This window comes from Balearica regulorum, chromosome 3 (genome assembly GCF_011004875.1).
Source record: "Balearica regulorum gibbericeps isolate bBalReg1 chromosome 3, bBalReg1.pri, whole genome shotgun sequence".
Taxonomy (NCBI): Eukaryota; Metazoa; Chordata; class Aves; order Gruiformes; family Gruidae; genus Balearica; species Balearica regulorum.
The window spans coordinates 40,860,432-40,886,698 of NC_046186.1; the positions used below are offsets into that span (position 1 = coordinate 40,860,432).

At 38.0% G+C, this 26,267-nt stretch overlaps 1 protein-coding gene across 1 annotated transcript in view; it reads right to left on the bottom strand.

Moving 5' to 3' along the window:
* The window catches only part of RNGTT (RNA guanylyltransferase and 5'-phosphatase), a 195,061-nt gene extending 169,077 nt beyond the window's left edge, over positions 1-25,984 (bottom strand). Inside the window, exons 1-6 of the mRNA XM_075747669.1 lie at positions 25,759-25,984; positions 17,492-17,601; positions 12,462-12,565; positions 12,247-12,335; positions 8,629-8,704; positions 5,206-5,455 (exon numbers count right to left, since the gene is read on the bottom strand). Of these exons, the coding sequence (XP_075603784.1) occupies positions 5,206-5,455; positions 8,629-8,704; positions 12,247-12,335; positions 12,462-12,565; positions 17,492-17,601; positions 25,759-25,822 (693 nt within the window). The 5' untranslated portion in view covers positions 25,823-25,984. The remainder of the gene's footprint in view (positions 1-5,205; positions 5,456-8,628; positions 8,705-12,246; positions 12,336-12,461; positions 12,566-17,491; positions 17,602-25,758) is intronic.
* Between the last annotated feature and the right edge of the window lie 283 nt (positions 25,985-26,267).

Consider the following 26,267-nt stretch of genomic DNA (forward strand, 5'->3'; position numbering starts at 1 on the left):
GCTTCTCAGAATAATGGCACAGTGCGACGGCAGTAGGCACTGCTAAGATTAAACCAAAAGACAGGCAACTGGAAAGATTTTCCAGAAACAGGGTCATAAATACGAAACTGGTGACTGCCATTTGAAAGTGTCTCTTGCAGATTATCTGATTGAGTTATGCACATACACAACTGGTTTTGGAGCCACAAATGTCAGAGTGCATAGTACTGTCAAGTTGTCCTACAAATCGAAATCATCTGCGTGCTGCTTTCACGCTTGATATAATTTTAAGCAATTTAGAAAATTGTCCATATGGTAAGAAAGGTAAAAAGTTAGAATGATTTCTTCAAAATTACAAAACATTAGCTTCTCAGAACATTGAAATTATACATCCTAATTAGTTTCCAGTAACTTTGCTTTGTTTATTAGTTTATTCTAACAGCTTTTAATTGTTTATTCATTTTAAACACCTGACCAAACACAACAGGTTCTCTTGCACAAGCAGCATGTGCTTGATGTACATAATTACATATATACATATGAATTATTTTGTTGGGGGGGGGGTAATTTTGAAAGAATTAAGGAAACAAGTACAGCCTATAATTTGACAAACACGCCAAGCTTCTGTGTTTTCATACAGGCTTCTCCATTCCCCTGATCAGGCACCTCTAATCCCTACCTGTAATGCTGTCAAGTTGAAAGAAGTAGAGGACTGGGGAAAGGGAGGAACAGAGCAAGGTGCTGAGGACATAGTATGAAGAGAGGAGGGTGTGCAATATTAAGACAGTAAAGGCAGAGAATATTTAACTTGATTACCACAGCCTAAGAATACAATCAACTCAGTTATCCAGAGACTCAACCAAGATCCTAGTTTTAAAAGTGCCATAGCTGAACACACACCAGAAGAGGCTTTCACAAAATAAGGTCAGGCCTCAAGCATGCTCGCTAGCTAAGGCACACACTACAAAAACAAGGTGAATCACTTGGGCATCCATGCTTGACTAACTCAGCACTCCAGGTTCATGGGGACTTTTCCTCAGGAAAAATGCCAAAACTGAGCCAGATCCATGCACTTTCTGCACTGTTGTTGAGCTAACAACCCTCTATGGAAACAGGACACTGGAGAACACGGTGCAGAGGTGCCAGAGCACCTCAGGTCCTCAGCACTGCTACTAAGCCAAGTTTTAAGCCCTAATGCATCCAAGGTAACTGCATGCGCTTAGTACCTACACTCTGCACAACCTTCACACCATCTGTACTAATCAAACTCTCCTCACCATATCCCTCCACCCATCACTTCAGCTGAAGGAAAAGTGGCAATGTTTATCATCTTGTGTTGCTTCAGATCCTAAACACCATCTGGAGAAGTGGGTGGGTGGAAACAGCCCCAACCACACACCTCCCTGACCCTAGTGGCTATCACCAGGCTTGGGTGATAGCCAACCTCAGCTACTCAGACTTGACCAAGTGCCAATATGCTCAGAGACTGCCTTCCAGAGGACAAGTAACATTCCAAAATATATCAGGAAGAGAAAGAGTCTGCGTCTTCTAAAAGAGAGGAAGGGAGAGCCAGGGAGTTATACTGATCAGCTTAGATTTAATACTTAGAAATACAGGATCAAATCACAAGAACTGCCTCTAGGCATGTACAAGCAAAAAAAGATACAACAAAATCACATTGACAGTCACTCAGTAACAACAGTGTTCAACTAATAATTTGGTTTTGGTGGTGAAACGAGTTTCATAGAATTGGGAGAAGCAGGAAATATCACATCTTTTGATGCTGGCTTTTGTCTTGGCTTGTCTTTCATTTGCTTGTCTTGTTCTCATAGAGGAACTCAGAAAATATGGGGTAGATGTAACTTCCATACAACAGAAGATCAACCTGTTTCAAAACCAGGTTCAGAGGAGCTAGTGTTCTCTAATAAAATGGAACAATATATTGAGGAGAATCTGCAGGGTCTGCTTTAGGTATAAGAGAATGAATTTATTTTCCCTAAATTTCCTAACAGCATATTCTTATTTTTGCGACACCTGTGAATTTAGTAACAGGGACACAGACTGTGATGGCAGCTTAAGAATTCAGTATTATGCTTAATTTTAAGAATGGGCTGGAAAAAACACCTTGCAACTCAGTATAAACAACGTTCCACACTTAATAAGGACTGAGCAATTATACAAATACACACTGGTAGATAATCAGGGGAAAAAAGATACAGAGGCAGCAAGAAACCAAAAGCTGAATTAGTATTATTCTGTCTTGTAAAAGGCAATTATATTGAGATATATAAACAGAAGTATTAGCCTTAAGACTAATTCCTCCGTAATAAGCACTAGGATGACATCAACTAGAGGCTTGTGTTCAGTTATGGGCAGCACAGTCTCAGAAAAACATGGGTCAAAGAACGACAAGAATGGTCAGAAGCATAAAAATACAGACTATAGGGAAAAAGTGAACAAATTGGAATTTAATATGGAAAAAGAGAAGGCTGAAAGGCAACGGCACCAGTATTCAAGCATGTAAAATGCTGCTGCAAAATCAGAAAATGGGCTTTTTCCCATAACCATCAAGATGCTCATGGACAGAACAATAAGTATAGGGGTTAACTTTATGGGGGAAGAAAAGTAGGTTAGGGAAAAACCAAGTCACTAATATTTAGAATCAAAGTACTTTGATAGTTATATAATAAATATCCTCACTATGTCAACCATGAGGTTTAGTGGTTTCCCTCTGTCTCATAGATGACCACAAGACACCTACCCTCAAAATCATGAAGAAAATCATTAACAGCTACCATCTCTTCCAGACTGTTTGAGATGTAACCACCCATTTTTGAAGCACTACATATTACACCCTGCCTGTGAAATACACAGCTTACATTGGGCTAGAACAGATGGCAGTCCTTAATAAACAGTAAAAAGATCTGGTTGACCCATGAAAAGCTGAAGTTCTGGCTCAGAATTATAACTTTTTGTCCTATTTGCAAATTCAAGTATTTTTTTTTTTTCCTGAAGTGAGATTCTAAGTGTCAGCTAATAATGTTGCTTCAATGCTATAATCATTATGGCATACACTAACTATGTCAAATCGTATTTGGGTTTCCTGTGTAGCATCTGAGACTAAAGCAAACAGATTTGCTGTTACCTGTCAACTACATTCGCATGATGACAAAAGAAACTGTAACGGCATTATGTTCTAATTGTTCCCACAGTTTCTGTAGTGTAGAAAAGAAAGGTCCTCAAGACTTTTTGACGTCAAAATACGGACATTTTAGCGAACGACGCTGCAGTAAAGTTTCTCATGGCCAGGAGAGAATTTCTGAAATGCACAGCACGCTAAGTTCACTTTGCAGGCTAGCTGGGCAGTTGCTTCTGACTATTCATTATGGCTATCATTATGCCTGGGAGACGTCTCCTCCTCTTCCCCTAAGCTTTTCTTCTATCCCTGCAGAGATCTGGGTAAAAATGAGAACATTTCAGAACATGACTACCACACCAGCCACCTCAAGTTCGACACTGTCTACCCCTAGGTGTTTAGAGGAGGAGTCACATTAGAATGCTGAAAACATCTGCTGCAGGAAATTAGCTGTAGTGCTGAAAATTTAGCCCTTTAGACAGTAAAATAAGAAAATCTGAGCAAGAGGTATTTACCTGATAATCATTCACCCTGTAGATTGCATATTTACAAGGAATCACAAATAGATTGTATCCATCTCTATTCAGTTAAGGAGCAGTCCAATCTGCCAGCCAAGAACATGGTAAAGAATTCTCCCCGTTCCTCCTCTTCATGTCAAAGCATGTTCCTCCAGAGCTGCAAAACTGAATTATACGAATATGCATATTAACTAGATGATTATTTCTTTCATAAATTATCTATCTCATAATTAACTTTTACTTATTAATATGCTTATTCGTATAATTTAGCCTCCAGCTTTCAAAAAACTATAGTGGCAGATAACAAAAAGACTGGGAAGCCAGTATCATGATTCCTGTTAAACAGACTGGTTTAGTTTTATACCTGCTGAAAAGAGGCCATCATTGGACCTCACCATCATGCCTCATTTGCTAATGCATCAAAAAGCAAGTCAAAAAAATAGTTTTGAGGTTTTGGCCTGAATAAATTTGTTTAGATATCAACTGCAAGGCTAATGGAGGTAGCAGCCATATCCCTGAATATATTTTTACTATATATTTTTATAGTGTAGACAATTTTTTATTTCAGCTGATGGATTATTTGAAAGTTTTCAAAGTTCATCTTTCTGCTTTGGATGAGATTTTGCATTCCTTTCAGGCTAATTTCTTCCCTACTCCATCTCTAAACCATGTTGAACAGCTGCAGTAATAACAAAATGCATTTTTGCATCCTATTTCATATGAGAATTTCCAAGTGTTTGCAAACACACACACCTCAGCACATAAGTAAAATAATTCGGTATTATGCAAAAAGAACTGAATCTATTTTTGCACTCAGCAATATTCTCCTCTACTCGCAAATAAAAATACAAAAGTCAGGAATTTAGAGAGAACCGAGCCATTACTCTTCAGATAATACAAGTATATTCTTTGTACTTAAGCATTAGTTCCATACTATAGTAACTTCAGTAACTTATTTCATGAGAATTATGCAGATTTATGTCCAAATAATCAGAGTAAGTGATCAGCCATATTTCTTATCATTATACAGTTTAAATAGCCTTGAACGAAATATAATTTCACAGCTGCCTTGGGGTTTTTAAGCTCATGTTTTTTGCTAATCCAATTCTCAATCTTTCAAAACTTCCAAAAGTAAAGAGTATTCACCAAAATGAACACTGAATTTAAAAAATGCTGACTTTCATCCACATTGCTACAAAAATAAATAAAAACTGTTTACACACTTTCCCCGTAACATTTCACCTCTAAAGACAGAGTGAAAAATTTAAAAATGCTTTACTATCTCAACTCAAGCTTAAAAAAAAATAAAATAGAATGTTATATTAGAAAAATTTTAAGTCATTGTTACAACTGGAATAGCTGAAGTGTTGAATGTTAAAGTTCAGGGTTTATACAGGAAACATAAGAGTTTGCAATGAATTTACCTTTTTTTACCAATTAGACACAATACTACCAGTCCTCATTTGCAAAAGCACTGACACTCATATAGCACGTATTATGTAGTAACTGATGATTATGAGTTTAAGAAATTAAGTTTAGCAATTAGAATATGGAGTTCTTAATCAAAAATACCAGTTTTAGACGTTCTTTTCTCCTCTTGCCAAAGGAAGAGCTTGATGATCCAGGTTCTGATTCTTGGCCTCCTACTTTACCATTATCATCCTCCTCCTCTTCATCTTCATGAAAGCACCATTCTGGTAGCTCAGGTGGTGACGGTGCATCATCTTCATCTCCATAACGACGAAATAATTCCTTCAAATAGTCACCTTTATAAATACCTGGTGGTCTAGCCTGAGCAAAAGTTGCCACAGCAGCCTCAATACTGTCAAATAAAAATTGAAAATTACTCTGGATGCTTAATTTACATGTTTTAGTCATGCTATGCCTTAACAAACCTGAGATTTATTGGGACTGAGAATTAAAAAAAAAATTAAACTAGTAATTGCAAAAACATTCATTATATTTGAAACATCATGCCTGGCAACAGTTGCTCTTGCACAAGATTCTGCATAATTACGTAGGAACTGCGTATGTTCTCAGAAGTTACTGTAGCTTGCATTGCTTTGTCTCCTTATTGTAGCTAATAGTGGTCTGCTGGTCACCTAGGTGAAACTTTTATTATTGCTACAGAAAAGAAATGAGTGACACGTAGGTAAGTACTGAAGGACTGAATGAAGACAAAAAGACTAAAGAAAAAGTTGAACAAACTTAATGAAGAAAAATGCAAGTGCTAAAATTCAAATATGGCTACATTTTTCCCCCTAAGAATTATCTTTCCTTTCATTAGGGGTTTTACCATCACACTGGGAAAAGGCATCCTAATCTTTGAAATTACTTCTCTTTCCAGAAGTTTCCCATAAAACCTATAATTCGGGAGCTTTTTACTATGCAGCTAACACTTAAGTGCTTTAATAAACTGGAGATTGGATCACAAAAAAATTAGAAACCAAAACTAAGTCATGCACCTTTACTAGCCAACTGGAAAGCACTCCACAATATACAACAGTGAGCACAGCATAAGAGTTTTATTGTTGCTATTTTCGTAGATCTAATGAAAATGTTTAACAGAAACACTGGACATAATTCTGTCTTCAATTTGTCGTGGCTGTGTGGAACAGTAACACTCCATGAATCGACATTTAGAAATCTTGCTAAATAAAAGAGAGCATAAATCACAAAAGGTACATGCCTCTGTTAGGCTTCTTGACAAGCACAAATCTTAAAGCTGGAACAAAAGCACATATTACATGCTGTGAAAAGACTTTTATTCAGATAAGAAAATAGCCTGCCACTGGAACAGGGAAAACATATAGTTAAAATGGAAAATAGAATTTAAATACAAAACGCATTTTTTGCCTGATCTGTGCAGTATGGGAAGGAGCCTGAGAACTTTATGAGGCAAATATCCCAGAATAGACTGGAACACTTCCTAAAAACCAGTACATTTGCTTTTCTCTTCTGATCTTTGGAAAGGGTAGAAAACAAAACATTTTCCAGAGTGAGACTATCAGATGGTCAGTCATCAGATCTCAGAAATGACAGTTTAAGAATCTGAGTTATTTAGAAGGAGCTGTCTTCTCCATTCTGTTTTCTAAGACTCCTAATTTCTTCCTCACAATACATTTTTTATTTTGGTATCTTTCTTAAATTGTTTCACATGTTCTGTAATCAATCTCATTGAAAGGACAAAACAAACCAAAAGAGATGGGGCCTGAAAGATGCTCAAATTCGTCTCTGATGTTACTAGAACTCTATACTATTCTGGAATAGATGGTAATGAAAGCCAAAAGAGGCAGCACAGATTTCAAGCACAGAAACCTAGCTGAAAGAAAACATATTTTGCAAGTTCTAGAAATATTGTAGTCTTTGGGAAAAATGAGTTGTGAAAAAGAGAATCAAGTAAGGTATCACTGGCTGGAGAGCTTTCAGTCTGGATGACCTTTCTTTGAACTAACTATAAAATGTATCTCAGTATTCACGATACATCAGCAGCATTCCTATATCATATGCTTAAGAAATGAATATGGATGGATTTTTCCATCAGGAAAATCTTATTTTCTCATCAGCAAATAACAGTGCCTTATGTTAAAGAATGATATAAAAAACTGGATTAATCTTGATACAATACTTAGCATTAAATATCACCTTGCTGAAATTCATTCTTTTGCTGTGGACATTTTTTTTTCTCTTACTAGGTGATAGCTGGGTGTTCTGTTAAAAAAATCTGACAGATGAACAAACTTGAAACAATTAACTACCTTGCTATCAAGCAAAAAAAATAAGACATGGTTGTTAAGTTTTAAGGCTTTTCCCACAGAGGTTTGAAAATAAAGAGAGGCTGCATAAAAGCAGAAGATTCAAATGGATTCAAGTGCATTTCCTCTTCAGAACAAAGAACCAATTCTGAGTCTAATTATTGCATGCTGCTTTTAAATTGTTAGATTAAAAGCACACAAATTTGCTAGTTCATAGGAACAACTAGAATCATACTATAAAGATATTTGTACTGTGTCTCCTTCCTATAGTCAGCTAAGATTCTGCCAAGATTCAGCCACCCACTACTAATGGTGTTCTGTCTCCATTACTCCAATGTCTTTGTTCCAAGTTTACTAACAGACAACAATGACCTAATTCTTTTTGCAAACAGCTTGCACATACATGCTAAGCACCAAATAACTATGTCCAGTCATAAGAAAATGCAACAGAAGTAGAATTTTTTTCACTTAGAGGACCGTACTGGAAATATCATCAGAATGCTTAAGAGACTTGTTTAAGAAACACGCTTTCCAGGAGACCCTGTCAGCAAGGAAATAGTGTGTTTCCTGAATGCTACCAAACATGCAAAAGTCACGCCCACCAGCATGGTATAGGCATTTTTTTAAATTTTTTTTTTAAACTTGAAAAAGATCACTACTCTTTATGAGGGCACCAACATTTTTACATCACAAAAAAACCCCAGTTGAGTCTGTACAGAAGCATTCTGTAGGCTTTAGTCAAACAACAAGCCGGAAAGAAGGACTTTGTCTTCCCCGACCCTTCAGAAGCAACAGCAATGACATACTTGCTCTAGCTGACCTCTTCAGAACTCAAACCACAAACAAACAAAAAAAAAAAACCTTAACACAAACCTACATGAAAAAAAAGAAAAAGAGAAATAATCTCTCAGGCATGTCTGAACTCTACATTCTTACTCAAAATGTGGGACATGTCACAGGGAAGAGGTACAATACAATATATACACTCCTAAAAGCCCCCACACAGCAGGTACAGCTACTTTTGACCTATTGGACCTGGAAAGCTTGACTGAAATAGGCTAAGCTACCAAGAGATGATACGAATAATGATAATATAGGTTGTTTGCTCAAGATTAGTAGGCAGTTTTAAAATAACAGACAGCGAATACATTAGGATAGCTGTCAGGACAACGAGTGGAACATACTGAAGATGCGTTTGGTTAGTCTCCACAAATCCCTAGGAATTAACATTCAAAGTTACCTCCAGTCCAACTTCTCAACCAAAAAGGCACAGATCAGAAATCCAGTTCTGTTGAAACCATGTGTGCAATGGACACCTAGACAAAACAAGGAAAGAGCATCATCATTTGCAAGTAGTTTTAACAAACATGCTTTAGTTTCACAGCTGTGTTTTTGGATCCTTCCACCTTCATTAGCAACAAAGAAGAGTTATCTCCCTTCCTATCAAGGCAGGCCAGGTCAGAGAAGGCACATAAGCCTGAAAAGCAATTTATTACATTCTTTCTGCAAATTATTAGCAACAAAAGTATAGGATACCTGAGTTTATCCCAACTCAAGAGCACTAACTTAATGCAACTGAAATATGTCTAGTACAGATAAAATTCAAAGTATTTTTTATGACTGCTCAAATGCTTATCAGAAGACAATACAATCAAATTCAATAATTGAGCTTTTAGTGGACTCAACAAGCATTACATTCATTTCACACCATCAAGCATAAAAATGATATCCAGATTATCCTACCTCAAACTTGAAAGTGGTGTCAATAGACAACAATTCTATTTCAAAATTGCTATTACCATAGCTAGACCAGACTTATTAATTTGGGAAAAAAACCTACAAAAAGAAACCTATACAACAGTATAATCACCTTGAACTACTTATCTTTTCAATGTGGAGGGGGGGGAAAAAAAATTGTCTTCAGCCTCTATTTTACTGAGTTCATCCCCCATTGAAAGGAGGGGTAGAGTCAAATATATCGGAACATTTTTTTTTTCTCTCAAGGCAATAGCACCATCTAGTGATAAACAAACCAGCTTGAAAATCTGTGCTATTAAAAATGCTGTCAAGGATTCAGGCAAGATGTTGCCACTTCCTCATACTGCACTTTAAATTACAAATTTCAGAGAATTAAAATTTCCACTAAGACCAAACGCAATTAGTCTTAACACTAACGTATTTTTCAGTTGTGACCTTAGGCTTTTATTGATTTCCTTATTTTTCTAGCAGAATTAGTAAAGTAAATTTAGCGATAATTCACTTGATGCTTATTCAGATGAAATGTGAATATCTAGGTTTTTTTCTATATGCTCCCCTACACAGCAAGTATTTTTTTTAATAGAGATCCAAAAAATGCCTACAAAGAGTAGACTGATAACCAGAAACTTCATATGGGTAAACAGAAATATATATTAACTGTATCAGGATCGGGTTTTGTGCCCACCCTACCAAACTTCCCTTCTTAATAAGGGAAAAGGCAAAAACTACTATAAATTTCTTGGATTCATCCGTTCTAACCATTTAATAATATTAAAAACTGTGTAACTTGCATCAAATGAAATGAATTTTAGCTTCCTTACAGAATTTGTTTCCAGCAATCATTTCTCCTTTGTTTTCTCCTTAAGCAAATTTTTTGCATTTTGTTTCCTTAAGGCTGGCCAGGTATATTCCAATCCTTGAAGATGCAAAAATAAAGTTTCCATCCTATATTGTTCTAACTGAATAGAAAATTTTGTTCACTTTTATCATTCATATTTCAGTCTGTTTTCATATCTAATCTTGACACTGGCAATGAAATTGCACTCAATTGCTATCAATAAGTCCTGCAGCTGTTACTGCTACCAAGAAGGTTAAGTCAATAATTTTATACACATGACAAAGATACGAAGCATCTCAGCAATGAGACCAACAGCTTGGAAGGGAAAGATCACGCAGGGCGCAGTACTATCACTGCTGCAGACTGCTTTCGCTTCTGATAAAAATATCCTCCACACCAGTCCCTGTGATGCTCTGTCAGAGGAAACAAGTGTCCAGAACCAGAAACAACTTTGCAGTAATTCATGGAAAGGAAATGGACAATCCCAACATTTCTCTTTTATTATGAAAGCCTAAATCACAGGTTATTTTCAAGCTTAGTCAACATATTATTTTCTTCTTGATTCTTTCTAATTGGCCTTTTTTCCATAGAGGTGAAACAACCTAACAGAAGAACATTCCAAAATTCATAGAAGTCAAAAAGTTAGTGACTCAACACTAAAAATGGCATTTTAAAAGCTGAAATACCAGTGAAATGGGTCTGCTATTTATAGGATATCACCATGCTATCCATGCTCCATATAAATTGCTGACCATAACAATATTTCAAGTTCTGAAATATTGTTGGAGGACCAAGTGGAGGAACTGCGAAAGGAGAGTGAAAAATGAGGAACTGCTAAATGAGAGTGAGTGGGATCAGTCATCGGCAGTATTTCAAGTTCTGGTGCAAGTCCTGAAATATTGTTGATGACTGATCCCACTCACTGTCATTTAGCAGTTCCTCATTTTTCATATCACATACTTGTGTTACAGTTTAGAGCAGAACACATAGGTCTCAAATTAAAATTCCATTCTATGAAATAAAGAAATAAGAAAGTACCTAAAAGAAAACTATGTGAAAAACTGTCTGCCCAAATTACTTCTCTCAAGCATTGAAGAAAAAAACAAAACAAAACAAAAAACGATTATCGGTGGTATCCTGTGACAGAACAAGAAGCAATAAGTACAAACTGAAATACAATAAATTCTGTTTAAACATAAGAAAAAAAACCCTCTATATTGTAAGGACAAGCTAACAATGAAAGAGGTTGCCAGAAGATGTTGTGGAGACTCCAAGCTTGGAGATGGTCAAAACCCCCATGGGGCATAGTCCTCAGCAAGCCGCTTTGGCTGGCCCTGCTCTAAGGAAGGGCAACTGACCAGCTGATTTCCACAGGTCCCTTCCACAACCTCAACTACTGTACAAATCTATGATTCTCTATGAATCTTAAACTGTAGGAACATACCAGCTTAGTTTACCAAGCTCTTATCAATGACACCTACACAAACAACTGTTCCATGCACTGCTAAGTCACACAGACACTCAGATTCAGGAAAGTTGCAGAATTATCATCAAAGAGGCTTGAGGACAACACCCATTCTGACTCTGGAAACTCAGCTGCAAAGTTTTTTTCTTGTTTCTGACAGTTTGCAGATAGAGCTGAACATTAGTATGCTTAACAGAAATCAGAATAAAATGGGGTTTAATTTAAAACTAGAAGCCATCCAAATTAAACTGAGAACTTATTTTGCTCTGGGTAAAAAAAAAAAAAATTATCCTTAAGAACATTCAAATATTCACTGCGAGACAGTACACCACAGAAGAAAAACTGAGCCTAATATCTACTACCAGTTTCCAGCAATTAATCAGCTACTTTGTGAGATTTGCTCAAGAATCTCTGATCATTCCGTTATCAAATATGACTTCAAGTAAACCAGAGCATCTAATGCCAAAACAATACTTAGGGAATACATAACTTGCATTTGCATCAGCAGAAGTTACAAAAACACAATGCAAGTAATATGTATTTGTAGACAGTTCTTAAGCCTGTATATTCTTCCACATTAAGTCAACAGCTGTAATCAAATTGATGGATGTAGAAACATACTAGTTTCTGGAGTAAAAGCAATTAAATCTATATATGCATAAACATTGTACTGAGGAAATTGCTTTGTTTAAACTTTTAAGAATAAGAGACTGCGGTTATGACTAAATATGAAATACATTAACAGTAAAAACTAATGATGGATATAAGATGGATGTAATGGATATAAGACGACATACCTATAAGCTCTGACGGATTCTTGTCACTGAAGTGTTCACATACACGGATAAATGTTTCCGTATTCTCAGGTGTAGGGCATTCACCATGCCTGAAAAACACAGGAAGACACAGATTAGGAGACAGCTGGTGGGAAAGGGAAGAGGGGAAAAAAAAAATTATTTCAGTGTGATCTTTCAAATTAAAACCTAAATATTAAAAAGTGCAGACAACTTACCCTTTACACTGGAGCTTTATATATTTAATTCCCTCTTTCTCTATATCATTCCTATCATAGAATCTCGTGGTGTTGGTCAAGTCTACCAGTAAACCCATTTTAACCTAAAAAAATATAAAATAAAAAATAAACTTTTATATGTGGTTCAAATATCAGCACATAAATAGTAAATGGCTAATAACACCCAAATTAAAAGCAATAGTAGGCTACAGTTACAAGTTTAAAAATTATTAAATATTGCACTTGTTCATAAAAATCTATATTTTACCAACATCACAGTCATCTGTGTTTCTTTGTAAAAGGTGGTGTCTGAATTAGCAGTAGCCATCAATTCAAAAACTTCAATTTGTTCCCACCAACATTTCTAAATAAGAAAGATCTGCAAACAGCAGAAAAGTATCTGGTAAAGAACTGTTTTAACATGTTAAAAGACAAATAAGGTGAAAACAGGTGCTCTTATGCTTTAGGCAGAACAATGTTAAACACTGGCACAGTGGAAGTACATTAAGAAAAATTATCTACTGAGACATATATAAATATACTCTCAGAAAAAATAACTCATCTTAATTTACCCATCCATTAAATCAGAGTGCAAAACAAATGAACACATTTTCAAGTTTAAAAGAAAAATTTCCTTAAATTCTCAGAAACATTTCATTCAAAGCTAAAATGTGAAACAACTCGGAATCTTCAAATCTTCTTGGAAAAAATGCTGTATCTGACAGTCTGGAGAAAGGGAAAAAAGCCATGAGGAAAACAACCTTTAATAAAAGCATGAAGACAGATTAAAAGGTAATACTGTTTAATACATCAAATTGTTAAAGGAGAGCTTCAAGAAGAAATGCAAGTGATTTGCAGAACATAGTTTCACATCCCCCATCCAAAAGCAGGAGAAATCCAACTCCATTTTAGTGTTGAAAACTCAAAGCCAATTCTCAACCCCACTGTTCCCAAATACCAGCAGCTTCAAATGTTGCCACCAGAAGCCTCCAAACTTCCCCAAAGTCCTGCTACAATGAATTATCACTGAGAAGATGCGTGAAAGCACAGAAATTAATTTTATGTCAAAGCTTTTAAGCTCAAAGAATACTCACAGGCTTTTCCCTCACCTTTTAGAAATTACTCTTTTGAACATACAGATTTCAGTTTCCTGACTAACATGTAGAAGCCAGGAAAACACTACAATGTACTTCAGACCCAAATTGTCACCAAGCATTTGGGATGTTGCATTTAATTTGAATAGGAGAATGAAATATAGCAAAGCGTCTGCTAGAGAGGAAATTCTGAACGACAAGACTCTAGGACTTCTGGCCTGCTATTCCTTTGCAATTATTACGAATCATTTCAATCATATACAAGTGAAGATCTCGTGAAATGACACTGTTCCTCACACATTTCATGGAGCAGTAAACCAAATAGGCTATAATTTAGCCAAAGCTATAAAAGCATGTATGGCATATAGAGTATATAAGGCCTGAAAGCAGCTTCCTTGCTTACAGAAAGCATAAAAATTTGCGCTCTCAGTTCAGGGGATTAGCTGCACACAACACATTGCAATTTAGAGAGTGCAAGGCAAGAGAAAAAGATAAGGACACTTTTAAAAAGCAGGGGGATTATATGTAACATATCAAAGTATACAATTATGATGATCCAAAAATCCATGCAAAAAAACACTGGCACCACAGGAATCAAAATATTTCAGTCACTGACCAGGTTTATGCTATCCTTGTCCTGACCAACCACAATTCTCACCTATAGAATAGATTCTAGTACACATACGTTCATCATGCAAGTGCTTTGCTCTGTTCTGAAGCCCTGACATCACACCAGTCATCACAGTCATTCTCTCAGTCATGCTCTCCTAAGTTTGCTCCTGGAAAGTTCTTGATAAGAACCGATTTTTGAAAGACTATCTAAACTAAAATAGTCACCCACTGGAAAAAACTTTTTCCAGCCAATGTTTTGCATGAATCACATCTTTCAGTCCACCACACCCACTGAATGACACAGCTTTGGAAGAAAGAATAATTTTAAATTGTTGAGCAACTTCTTACTAAAATATACATTTATTTCTTAAAAGGACTGTTGCAACACTAAAACCTTAGACACCACATTGAAACACAATTGAAATTCATTTTTCTTACTTCTAATTGTAAAAGATGACCGGAGAGAAGGAGAAAAAAAAAAAAAGCTCATCAATAGCTTGAAATTCTCATCTTCTACATACAATAATATCAAGATCTTCAGACTACCTCCATTCTGCTCATACTTATTTTGGCTAGGTTCTCCATGACCTCCTACAGCCATAAAAGCCTTCCTCCTCACTTTCTCACATTCCAGCTATCTCCAGCTATTAATGCCTTATGTGCGCACTCTGCTGCTGCTGTGCAATTAAATGGGCTTAGCTAAGTTCCCTTTGTTTGACCCCAGAAGTTTCCCATTAGATGTTGGAACTTAAAAACATCCTCCCCAGGAGGGAGGGAGCATACTACAATACACTGAATTCTCTCCAGACCCATGATTTTTTTCTTCCATTTCTTTTTTGAGGAAATAGTTTAAATCAGTGATTTAACTGTGAAAACAGTAATGCGGCTGAAAACTGATAACTAGTTTTCCTAACAGGAATATTGTAACTTGAGCATACTAATTGCCCAAACATCCTTTTAACTAATGTCCTAGCTTTTCATAACAGAAATAAAACTACCTTTTATAAAGCATAAACAGTACTAACCTACCTACTCAAGAAAGAAATAAAAACAATAAAATTATTCATACTGTCATCCATCACTCCTGCAAATTTTTTTCATGAGACCGTTAAGATACTATGCCAATATTGACAATGGGAAGAAAAAGGGGGTTGCTATCCCTTATCAAATCAGTTTGTAACATTCAGATTTTCAGCCACCAGTTCCATGAGAAAAAGGAATCACACAGGACACTTGTTAGAGAAAGTTCTTCCCAGACAGATGTTGTCTTAATTGCTGAACTGGTACCTTCAAGAATCTGTGGTAGCAGCAATATCTCACTATAACCAAAATCCAGATGTAAAAGTTTCTGCTGAAGATTCTTATTTGGGAGATAAATTATATGGACTCAAGGTTCATAACCAGGTTTCACAAGTGATTCCTTCTGCAAAGTATTAGCAGTAAAAAATACTGCAGTAAGATGGTAAGAACCATGCACAATGAGCTACTTTTGCCTTGGGAAAATCCACTTTTCAAGGTCTCCTTAATTGCACATTCATCTCATTGCCAGATTGGTGGTAGACTGCTGTGCTACAAATACTGCACTCCAGCAAGCCACTGCACATCTCGGCAAATAAAAAAATTGTATGTTTTCAAATAGCAAACATTTAGCAACAATACCAGGGTGCAAGACAACACAATAGATTTGATGAGAACAGAGAGTTTGAGAAAAATTGTATGTTCTGCTTTTTAACCAAAATTATCAAAATATAAGTGGGGATCCTCATGCTGGTAATCGTACTACCAGATTCTAATCATCTGATGTCACTCAAGACATTATGAATTTGTAGTGTTACAATAGAACCGATTGATGTGCCTAGTGGAAGGTCTATGAAGGCTCACCATGATTTCTGTTTTGGTGACAAATCACTAACAAGCAAAAAAGTCAGAAATTCTGAATAAGTCTCTCAACTTCTCTATAACTTCAAAATATATACAGAATTTCAAATTACATCAAACCATGAATAAGACTGGTTTTGGAAAATTTCTAGGTATGCCCATTAAAGCCTGTCAGAGTCAAAAACAGCATAAGGCATAAAAGAGGAACTCAAGCAGAATTTAGATGCATAGATTCAAGAATTCAGACAAGAAAAATCCTACCTGTTCTAGCACCTGAAAACAGGCACATACACTTCACTGGTAGTACTTTCTTATCACATTAGCCCACAGGTACTCCTATCAGTGCTACACTAAGTAGCTCACCATCTACTTCATATCTAAGCCTAAATAAGATTAAGAAAATTAAGATTCCAATATTTTAGTCACGTGATTCTTCTGATGTTTAAGATCTGATATTGCTAAACAAGTTCAGAATTAATTTAACTTAGATCAACAGGAAAAAAAAAGAAAAAAAACCACAGAAAAAGTGTCACTAGTGTGCTTAGTTTTACAAAACAGTCAAAAAAAGGTGCTAACCTTCTATATAACAATTTAATAAACACATTAAAAGAATTAGGTTTAGGCCTTTCTTTGCCTAGGAAATTCAAAATCCCATTTCCCACATCTCCAGATGCACTGGACTGGGCACAACACTTCACACACCTACGTGAAAGGCTGGAAAGGTCCTGTTCCCCACCTTTATTGTCAAAGTTGTGCTACAGTGCAGAACAATGTGCAAGTTGAAGTAGACAGACAGAAATGGGCAAAACAGAGAATGCAGTAATAAGCCAGAAGCACAACTCTAGAAGCCAGTGATAAAAGCATCCACCCACCTTCCTGGGCCCCAATCCACGCTCCTAAACTTTTTTCCTCTTTATGCATTTCTTTTTCACTATAAAATCCATAAATTGTTTTCTTCCACACTTGGGTATCACTGGTTAGATACCATAAAGCATTCTAAGCATCAAAAGAAGAAAATAATGCATTGAAACTAGAGAAGAGTTCTATGAAATTCTCCTTTCACTTTTAAATGCTTTCACTCCTGTAAGCAAAATTGCAACTTAACATATCCATATGCAAGAGTCATTTGTAAAACTACCAACTCGGACTACCTGACTTTTGACAATGACATCTCTCCAAGATGCAACAGTAATAACAGAGAAGAGTGACATTCTTGCTGCTAATACAGTGAATGAGCAGGAGGATTTTGCATAATTCAGGCCTGTAAGAAAGTACTTTTGGAAATTTAGGAGTTGCAGAGAAAACTTGAAAATGTAAACAAAGAGATATATTTCTGTACAGGTGTCTCAAAGGAAGCCATCAACCACTTTTTTCTTAAATCTGAAAAGCAACATTTGAATAAACATTAATAATTAATGTTTCAACTACTAGAAAATTTAACTTTACCTTCAGACTCTTCAAGTAGTTGGATAGCATACTCGGGTGAAAACGATTTTCTTCAGCAACCTGTTCATCATATCTTGGTCCTAACATTGTCTTCAAAGGTAAAAACTTCCCTATGAAAGACAATCAAATTTTGCAGTATTTTATGTACACGTACACTTACAACTTAGCAATTTCAAAACAACATGCTGAGCAGCTTTAGAGGTTCACCTTAAAAGAAAAATAATTACAGGAAAAGTATCAATAAGAGTTGAATTGGTATATTTTTTAGTTATAAGTTCTCAGAATTCATAAAAAAAGTTTAAAAGTTTAAAGGAAATACAGGTCAGCTCATCTAAAACAAAGTAATTTAACATTTTTAGCCAGCTTTTAGTGTGATTTAAGCTGCAGAGCTACAGTGCAAAACAGAATATAGAAAACTTAAACTTGGTACAGTTAAAACATGAAAATAGCATGTTAAATTACAGTTTGTTAGCCAACCATGTAAAGATCAGCTTTTATTACCTGCAAACATAAAACATGGTAAAGATTGCTGCAAAAAAACCCAAAAACATTTGGTCCAGAACATCTATGCACTACTGATCTAATGTGCTCCTTAAGGCTTGTTGGAAGAGTTCTGCAGCAGTGTTCAACCTTCCCTCCAAAACACAACGCCTACAGTTGGTTCAAACATCGGCAAAGCTACAAAACCACAACAAAAACTTCCTGGAATTAGTACCTACTGGACTACAACCATCACTCCCTAGAAACTAAATTTTTCTTTTAATACTGATTTTATTTTTAATCTATCATATCCACCACAGAACATCAGCAATAATCTCATTGGAGATCTCCAGCTTTCTTTCTGAACCCCAGCAAGCTAGAGGCATGTCCTTCCCTCCCAGTGGAGCAAGAACAGGTATTTGAGCAGGACATACTGACCCAACAGCTCCTCCTGCATTTGCAGACAGACAAGCACTTAGAGCCCAGGTCACTGCCACCATGTACATCTGCCTGGGAAGCAGCATACCTCCTCCCATGCGCAGCTGAGACCCTGCACTGCAGATACTTGTGGAAAAGGAATTCAAGTTGATAGTAAGAAAGAGACCTGGCATACCTGCCCAGCCACGCTAAGGTTAATGACATAAGCAGGGAGTAAAATTGGGAGAACCTCAGCATTGCGAAATATCTATGGAAATATTTAAATGCATTATATCCCAAGACTGACCAAAACAACACCCAAAACAAACCCCACAAAAAATTATTACCCTTTCCTCCCTTTTTTTTCCCTACTAGATCCTGAGGTTGTCAAATTATATTTCTAAAATGCTCCTAATAGCAATTAATCTACCTATTTCCTAGACAAAAAAAGAAGTTCATTCTATATATGATCACTTTTTTTTTTAACTTCAGAAACTTTTAAAAAGCTTTTCCTACTTAGAAACACAAATACCCACACAATATTTTGAACTAAGGAGAAACATAACACCTTTCTATACTATTTCTTAAACCACCTGATGCCTCCGTTCAGCTGTGTAACGTACAGTAACGGTCGCCATCCATGAGTCTTTACCCAGTATTTAAATGTTCAGTTTCAGATGAAGTGAATCAGCACATCCAGCACTAATCCTAAAAAATTCTTCTAAATTACTCATCAAAATACTGCTTTCTCATCAAGACAGAACATTGCCTCATAATAAACAAAATCCTCTTGTTTTCAGCAAAACAAAACCACATGGAATGAAAAGACACTAAAATGCCCATTGTATTCAGCTAGAAATCAAGTTTTGAGACAGAAGCTCACTAATCTTTGGAAAAATAGAAAAATGCATACAATTTTAACTAAATGAATGCTGCTAAGAGGTTTCGCTATACAATAAAAGTTCATAGAGTTCTCTGTAGCCTTAAATTCTATCAAAACATCTTATGTAGTCTCAAATAAGCATTTAACTTCTAGGAAAGACATTATAAACCACGTAAGACAGATAGTTATGGAAACTGAGAAGCTTTACACAACTTGTTAGCTCAGGATTAGTGTTGATCAGCAACACAAGAAACACCTTCACTGTTAACACTTGTCTGAGATCATTCCAACCTTTACAGCTGAAAGTTATTCGGTCACAAAGTCAACATACACATTAAATGGTAATAAATTTATAGTCACTTCAACTTATTTGACTGTTAGAAAAACTCCTAAACTCACTCTACTTCCCTCTGCCTTTTCATTCCACCAGTTATACATGCTCCTCCTGCTAGGCTACCTCCCCTCCATTTCCTCATTTCTTGATCTACCTACCTAATTTTCTTGCTTCTTTGCGTTCCCTGTCACCTTCAACACTATCATTCAGCCTCTCTCACTGTTAACCCTTCCACATTAATCTGTAATCTTCTTCTGTACAGACCGATTATGCAAATCCTAATTTTGGATGATCTAAATGCAAAAATCTATCATTGCTGTAAGTTTTGCAAAACACCAAGCATGCTTGAACATGTTTTAACTTTGCCACTTGCCATTCCCATCCTAATACATCCACTCATCCCTTTTGGATCATGAAGAATGTACCTAGACACCTTTTTTTTTAGCCAAGGCATTCAATTAGGAAAAGGAGCTGCACTGTCAAAAGATTCAATGGATACATAAGAAAACTACAGTCCTATAAAAGATGCTGGGAAAAGAGAATAGAGTTGGAAAACAGTGCCGGAAGGTTAAGATTGTTTCCTGTAGCATTTGATTAGAGACTACACAATCATACTGAAGACTCTCCTGTTCTCTATCTTCTAGAACAGAGAATCAGAAGCAAACTGATTACAGAAGTAAAAGTCATAATTCTAATAACCCATAACTATAAAATAGATTTGTCATCATCATTGGATATTTACACACAAAAAGATTGCATGTGATTCTCCCAGGGGAATATAAATTTAAATAATTTATTTTGCACTGAATTTAGGCTATCGGCAAAGTCAAATATCAAACACAGGGCTTTGCTGCTTCTGTTTTTTTCCAGTTATTTTTCATAGTGGTGGTGTTGCATGTAGTCTGGAGGCATTCTTACAGAATCCCAGAATGGTAGGGGTTGGAAGGCACCTTCCAATCCCCCCTGCTAAGACAGGATCACCTACAGCAGGTTGCATCTGGGATGGGTTTTGAATATCTCCAGAGAAGATGGCGTCCAGGCAGGTTTTGAATATCTCCAGAGCAGGAGAGCCTACAACCTCTCTTGGCAGCCTGTTCCAGGGCTCTGGCAGCCTCAGAGTAAAGAAGTTTTTTCTCATATTCAGGTGGAACTTCCTGTGTTCCAGTCTGTGCCCGTTGCCCCTTGTCCTGTCACTGGGCATCACCAAAAAGACTCTGGCTCCATCCTCTTGATATCCACCCTTTAGATATTTATAAGCGTTGATGAGATCCCCCCCTCAGCCTTCTCTTCTCCAGGATAAACAAGACACAGCTCTCTCAGCCTTTCCTCATATGAGAGATGCTCCAGTCCCCTCATCATCCTTGCAGCCCTCCACGGGACTCTCTCCAGTAGTTCCCTGTCTGTCTTGAACTGGGGAGCCCAGAACTGGACACAGAACTCCAGATGTGGCCTCACCAGGGCAGAGTAGAGGGGCAGGATAACCTCCCTCGACCTGCTGCCACGCTCTTCTTCATGCACCCCAGGGTACCACTGGCCTTCTTGAACATGTTCATTCTCTTCTCAGTAGGAGACCTTGATTTATTGTCTGATTTTCACTCTGATTTTCTTCTGAGCACCGATAATACCTTCCTGTTCACCACCAGGAAAAGACAAAGTAGTCTAGTCAGCATTCCCTGCAACATTTGAACGCCTTTACATCACTCTGGAAGTGACGAGTATTTTAGTAGAGAACATTTACTGTCACTTGGTAAAATACTAAAACCCAGCTCTCTGGAAGTATTTAGTTGCCTAACTTTTACAAATTGCAGTTTGGTGGTATCACTGAGAAACAAATCTTATATGGCAGCAAACAAGCTGCCTGCCAAGGTTAGAAGAGAGCTGTGAATGCATGTAATTTGGTTCCAATTCAGGGAAATTCTGTAATTAGATTTTGAAAACAATGGCTCTAGGGTTTTCTGGGGGTGTTAGGGGTTTTTTTTCCTTTTTTTTTTTTTTTAATAATTACATTTCTCTGCAATATAATCTAACATTATTCCTCTGCAGTAAGCACTATCTTCCTAATTTACATTCTTGAGTTTTTCTAAACTGTGACTGCTACATATATATTAAAGATCTTGAGTATGATCTCATGTTGTGTTCCTCTTATAACAGAAAACAAAATTTCCCCACCTGGTAAATTTGCTATGTGATCTTTGTAGAGAAGCTTGAAAATCCTCCTTGTCAGTGTGCATATAAGCCCCTTCTGGCAAGTGTCATTAAGCTACAGAAAATCTAAGCTTTACTTCTAAGAAAGATTTCTAAGCTTTCTGAGTAATATGGACAAGTATAAATGAGGCAGTAGCAACTATCTTTGCTACAGTTATACCCTACATATTATGCTAAAGAAGTGTTGCAGTTAAAACTGACTGCAAGTCAACTTTAGCCTCCACGCATAAGCATTTGAAAATCAAATAAATTCTTCATGTTGAACTAGACAATCTGACAGTAACAATGTGATATTTTACATGGATATCAAAGCATTCCGTATCATTAGTGCACCTAAACTAAATTATTACAATAATTGTAACTCCTCAATCGAATTTTCAGATTAACTTCAAAATGTTACTGGAACCTTGACATCTGATGATTATCTACTTCCACAATTAAGTTCAAATTTGTCAAATAGTTTTGGTAAGTCAATGTTAAAAACCATTTTGCAAATTAGTTACCTGTATAACAGATAGTATTTCTTTAGGTTGGAAAATAGGTAAAAATTATAAAATTAAGAGTCCAGCATGTCAGAGCATACACATCAAGTGGATAAATCTGAGAGATATCAAAGTGAACAGTGTAAGACTTCAAATTTCCTACATATACCTTCTCAAAATCTGGCACATCTTTTATCTTTTCTTAAAACTTTTAAGTCTAGAACATACAAGTGAAAAACACTACAAATAACACAGTGTTATTTGCTGTGACATGAAGCTGTCAACTCAATAGGTAACAGTAGTCACTAAGTATTTATGACCATGGTATGCTTAGACTGAACAGTGATTAAGAAGACTAGACCATGTGAAGTGACCAATGTTAAGACAGGGAAATTTTAATAAGACGAAATAGTAAAATCCAAAATTAAAAAAAAAATAAAAAAATAAAACAACACCCTAGAAAGTAACAGTCTTCTGTTTCAAGAACAACTGTGCTGGGTCAAAGCATCCACTTCACCTCGTATCTCATCACCAAAACAAGTCAATAACAGATGCCTAGGAAAAAGTGTAAGATGATGACAATGACAATGCATCATCAGATTATTCTCCCCAACTACAACAAGCTACAGCTCAGCAACTTCCTGAAACAGAGGCGTTACTCTTCTCTTTATGGTGCTATCTCTATAACCATACACTATATGGATATTTTTAGTAAGATCTCACCGTTCTGCATGTCGCAAGTACATCTAGAACAGGATTAACTAACATGAATCAATAGAAGGAGACTGAAAGAAACTGCTGAGACACCTCTCATGTCTTTTCTTCAATATCTTGCTAGCACTCTCCATGGCAAAAATAAAATGGACTGTGTTTTCGCTGGTTATAAAAAGTAGGTACCTGCAGAGCTGGCGATGCCAAGGCAGTAAGGCTGAAGCAACCCGATCACCTCAGATCTAAGAGTTTAGAGAAAGCTCTTTTCATGAAGTACGTGATTGAGGTGCTACCACAGTGGAATAAATGTGAAAGCGTTCCATGCTGAAGAACTGCTGTACCATAAAACCAGAAAGTGGCAGCAGAACACCAATATTTAAGGAAGTAAACTGGAAAATAATGGGAAACATAAATCAATTCACCTCATTCAAAATGAAGGGTCCTGTTAACCTGAATGAACCCAATCTCACAAACAGAAGACCTGCAGACCTCATTAGCACTTCTATTTGAGGTCACCTAGAAATTCTAGATGCCACAATCAATAACACAAGAGGGTCATGACCAAACACTTGATGAGTATTAGTCCACAGAAGCCAGACAAACCTTGCTCAGCAACATCACTACTATTACACTACCAGATGGGAATAAAGTCATGGACAGATGCTTAGAAATTTGACTGAAATGCTAATTAAAACTAGAATATAACACATCTGGGAGACAGTACTAACATCAATAAACTCTAAAAATTATGTCTCAACAAAACTGTTAGATGTCTTTGAATTTAAAATAGCAAAGAAGGAGAGAAAACTGATGGTTTACTATGACTTTTGGTAAGTTGTAGACACAAAAAAATAAAAATCAAGTGAACGAAGATAAGAATACATTACAATAAAGCAGCCAAAGAAATGAACCAACCACTTTTTTTTTGTGTGTGTGTGTGTGCAGTAACTTCTTGTGCATGATCGCACCGAATAGAAAAGAATTACCTTGCAGCTGCTGAATAAACAAACACACCAACAGTGATGGCACAGCAGATGACATGCTGATAGAGTAAGCAAGAATGCAGTTTATGTTAATATTTTTGAGAAGCCATGGCTTAAAAGACAAATAAGCAAAACAATTTCTAGAGATCAAGAACTTACTGAGAAGAAAAACAAAGAATGAAGAGTCATTAGTCTATTTTTGTGGTGGTCAAAGGCTAACAACCTAGGCTATCAAATCTCTTCTGAGATACAAAGCAATGCATTTGCCAGCGGTCAGGGAAAAGAGACAACGGAGATGAGAAATATGACAAGGCTGTTATTTAATTGAGTCAAGTTCAGAAAAATATAAGGAACTTGAAGAAAATGAGTAACCCACAAAATGAACAACTGAAATTAAATACTGATAAATGCCAAATAATGCATGTTGATAGGAAGATTAAGCCTACTTAGATGTCTCACCAGGTTCTGAATAAAACTGTAAACAGTCATTGACGTCTTCAGTTCCACAACAAACTGGCATCAAAAAAACCTAAGATGATGATGCAGAGATGTGGGATGGAAAATGCAGGAATCGTAACTATTAAGCAAACCATGGCACAGTGCCATCTAGTATAGCATACTGAGTAGTAAATGCTGTGGTTTGAAAAAAAACCTTTAAATTATCACAGATAGGATGATGAAAGGAGTGAAACCTAGAAAACGTTGGGGGGGCAAAAATGGGGTTTGGAATTGCTTACCTTATAAAGGAAAGAACTTGAGAAAACTAAAAAGAGCAAAGTTTGTTTACTCTATCTCACACCAGGCAGCAGGAGAAATATTCGTCTTAAGTCAGTATGGTAGTTACCTCACAATCAAAAAATGTGTGTTTACATGATAACTAATTCACTTGCCACCAGATGCCAGCAAAACTAGACACCTAGCAACAATCGAGACAGACAGTGTATTAAAGCTAAGAACATCCAAGATGACAGCAATTACTGACAAAACCTGGAAAACACGCAAAACTTTGGTGTAGAGCACTTTAAAGTCATTCTCCAGCTAAACAGCTTAGGAACACACCAGTGACTGACAGGTCGCTGTCAGTCGGCCCAGTAACAGATCAACACTAATAAACATCAGAGCCTTCAGGAAAAAAAAAGAAAAAAAAAAAACCAAAAAAACCCAACCCAACAAGAGGCTGCACAGGGGACTCCTCAGGGCTGAAGTATGCTCCAGCACGGCAGCTTCTGCACGCCCGGCTGCCGTCTCTGTCATCAGACATGACAGACGAGAAAAGTTTTAGTTCTAAACTTAACCGGTGCGAAGCCAGACCCCAGCATTAATGCTCCCATGGGCAGGAGGGAGCCTGTACCCCTCCAAGGGAGCCGGGGCGAATCAGTTTCGGGGGCTGCACCAGCCGAAGGGAAGGCGAGCCCCCGTACTGAAGGCAAAGCCCTGCTGCGGGCTGAGCTTTAGGGAAAAGAACCGCCCTACGGGAAGCCAGCTTCGGGACAAACACCGGCCCCGGGAGCTCGCGGGGGGGAACGGCCGCCCGGCGCGCCCACACCAGCACAGCCGCTGCCCCGGGACAAAGAGCCCCGGCCGGGCTGGAGGGCGAGGGGCCGCGGCGGCCCCAAGGAGGCCCCCGCCCGCCCCGCGGCGCTGAGAAGGACGGGAGTTGGGGGGCCGGGACCGGCGGGCAGGGGAGCACAGCGAAGGGGAGGGGGCCATCCCCGCTGCCGCCACACAGCCGCCCCGGGGCAGGACCGGGCCGGGAAGGGCCAGGCGCTCACCTGCCACGGGCTGCCCCCTCCTGGGGCAGTGGAGCCAGCGCGGCGGGATCTTGTTGTAGGACATGGCGGGGCCCGGGCGGCCGCCGCCGCTGCCCGCCCGCCCGCGGGGGGGGAGGGAAGGGAGGGAGTGCGGGGCCGGCACGGCCCCGGGGCGCTCAGCAGCGCCAGCGGCCCCTCGCCCGCGGCGCCTTCATTCAGACCCAGCTCCGCCTCAGCCGCCGCTAGCCCACAGTGCACCGCAGCGGCCGCGGCTGCTTCCGCTTCCGGGTCACGGCCGGGGGCTCGCTGCGCTGGGGGCCGGGCCGGGCTGAGCCGGGGCTGCTGCCCCGGGCAGCGGTAGGGAAGGCGGCTGGCGGCGCCGGGCCGGGGCCTTCGGGAGGGAGTGAGGATGGCGGTGAAACAGCCCCGTGGCAAGTCTCAGGCCGCGGGACTCTTCACTCGCCGCAGGGTAGCGGGAAGGGCGGGGAGAGTGAAACAGAGCGTTTCGCGGTGCCGGGCTGTGCAGCTCT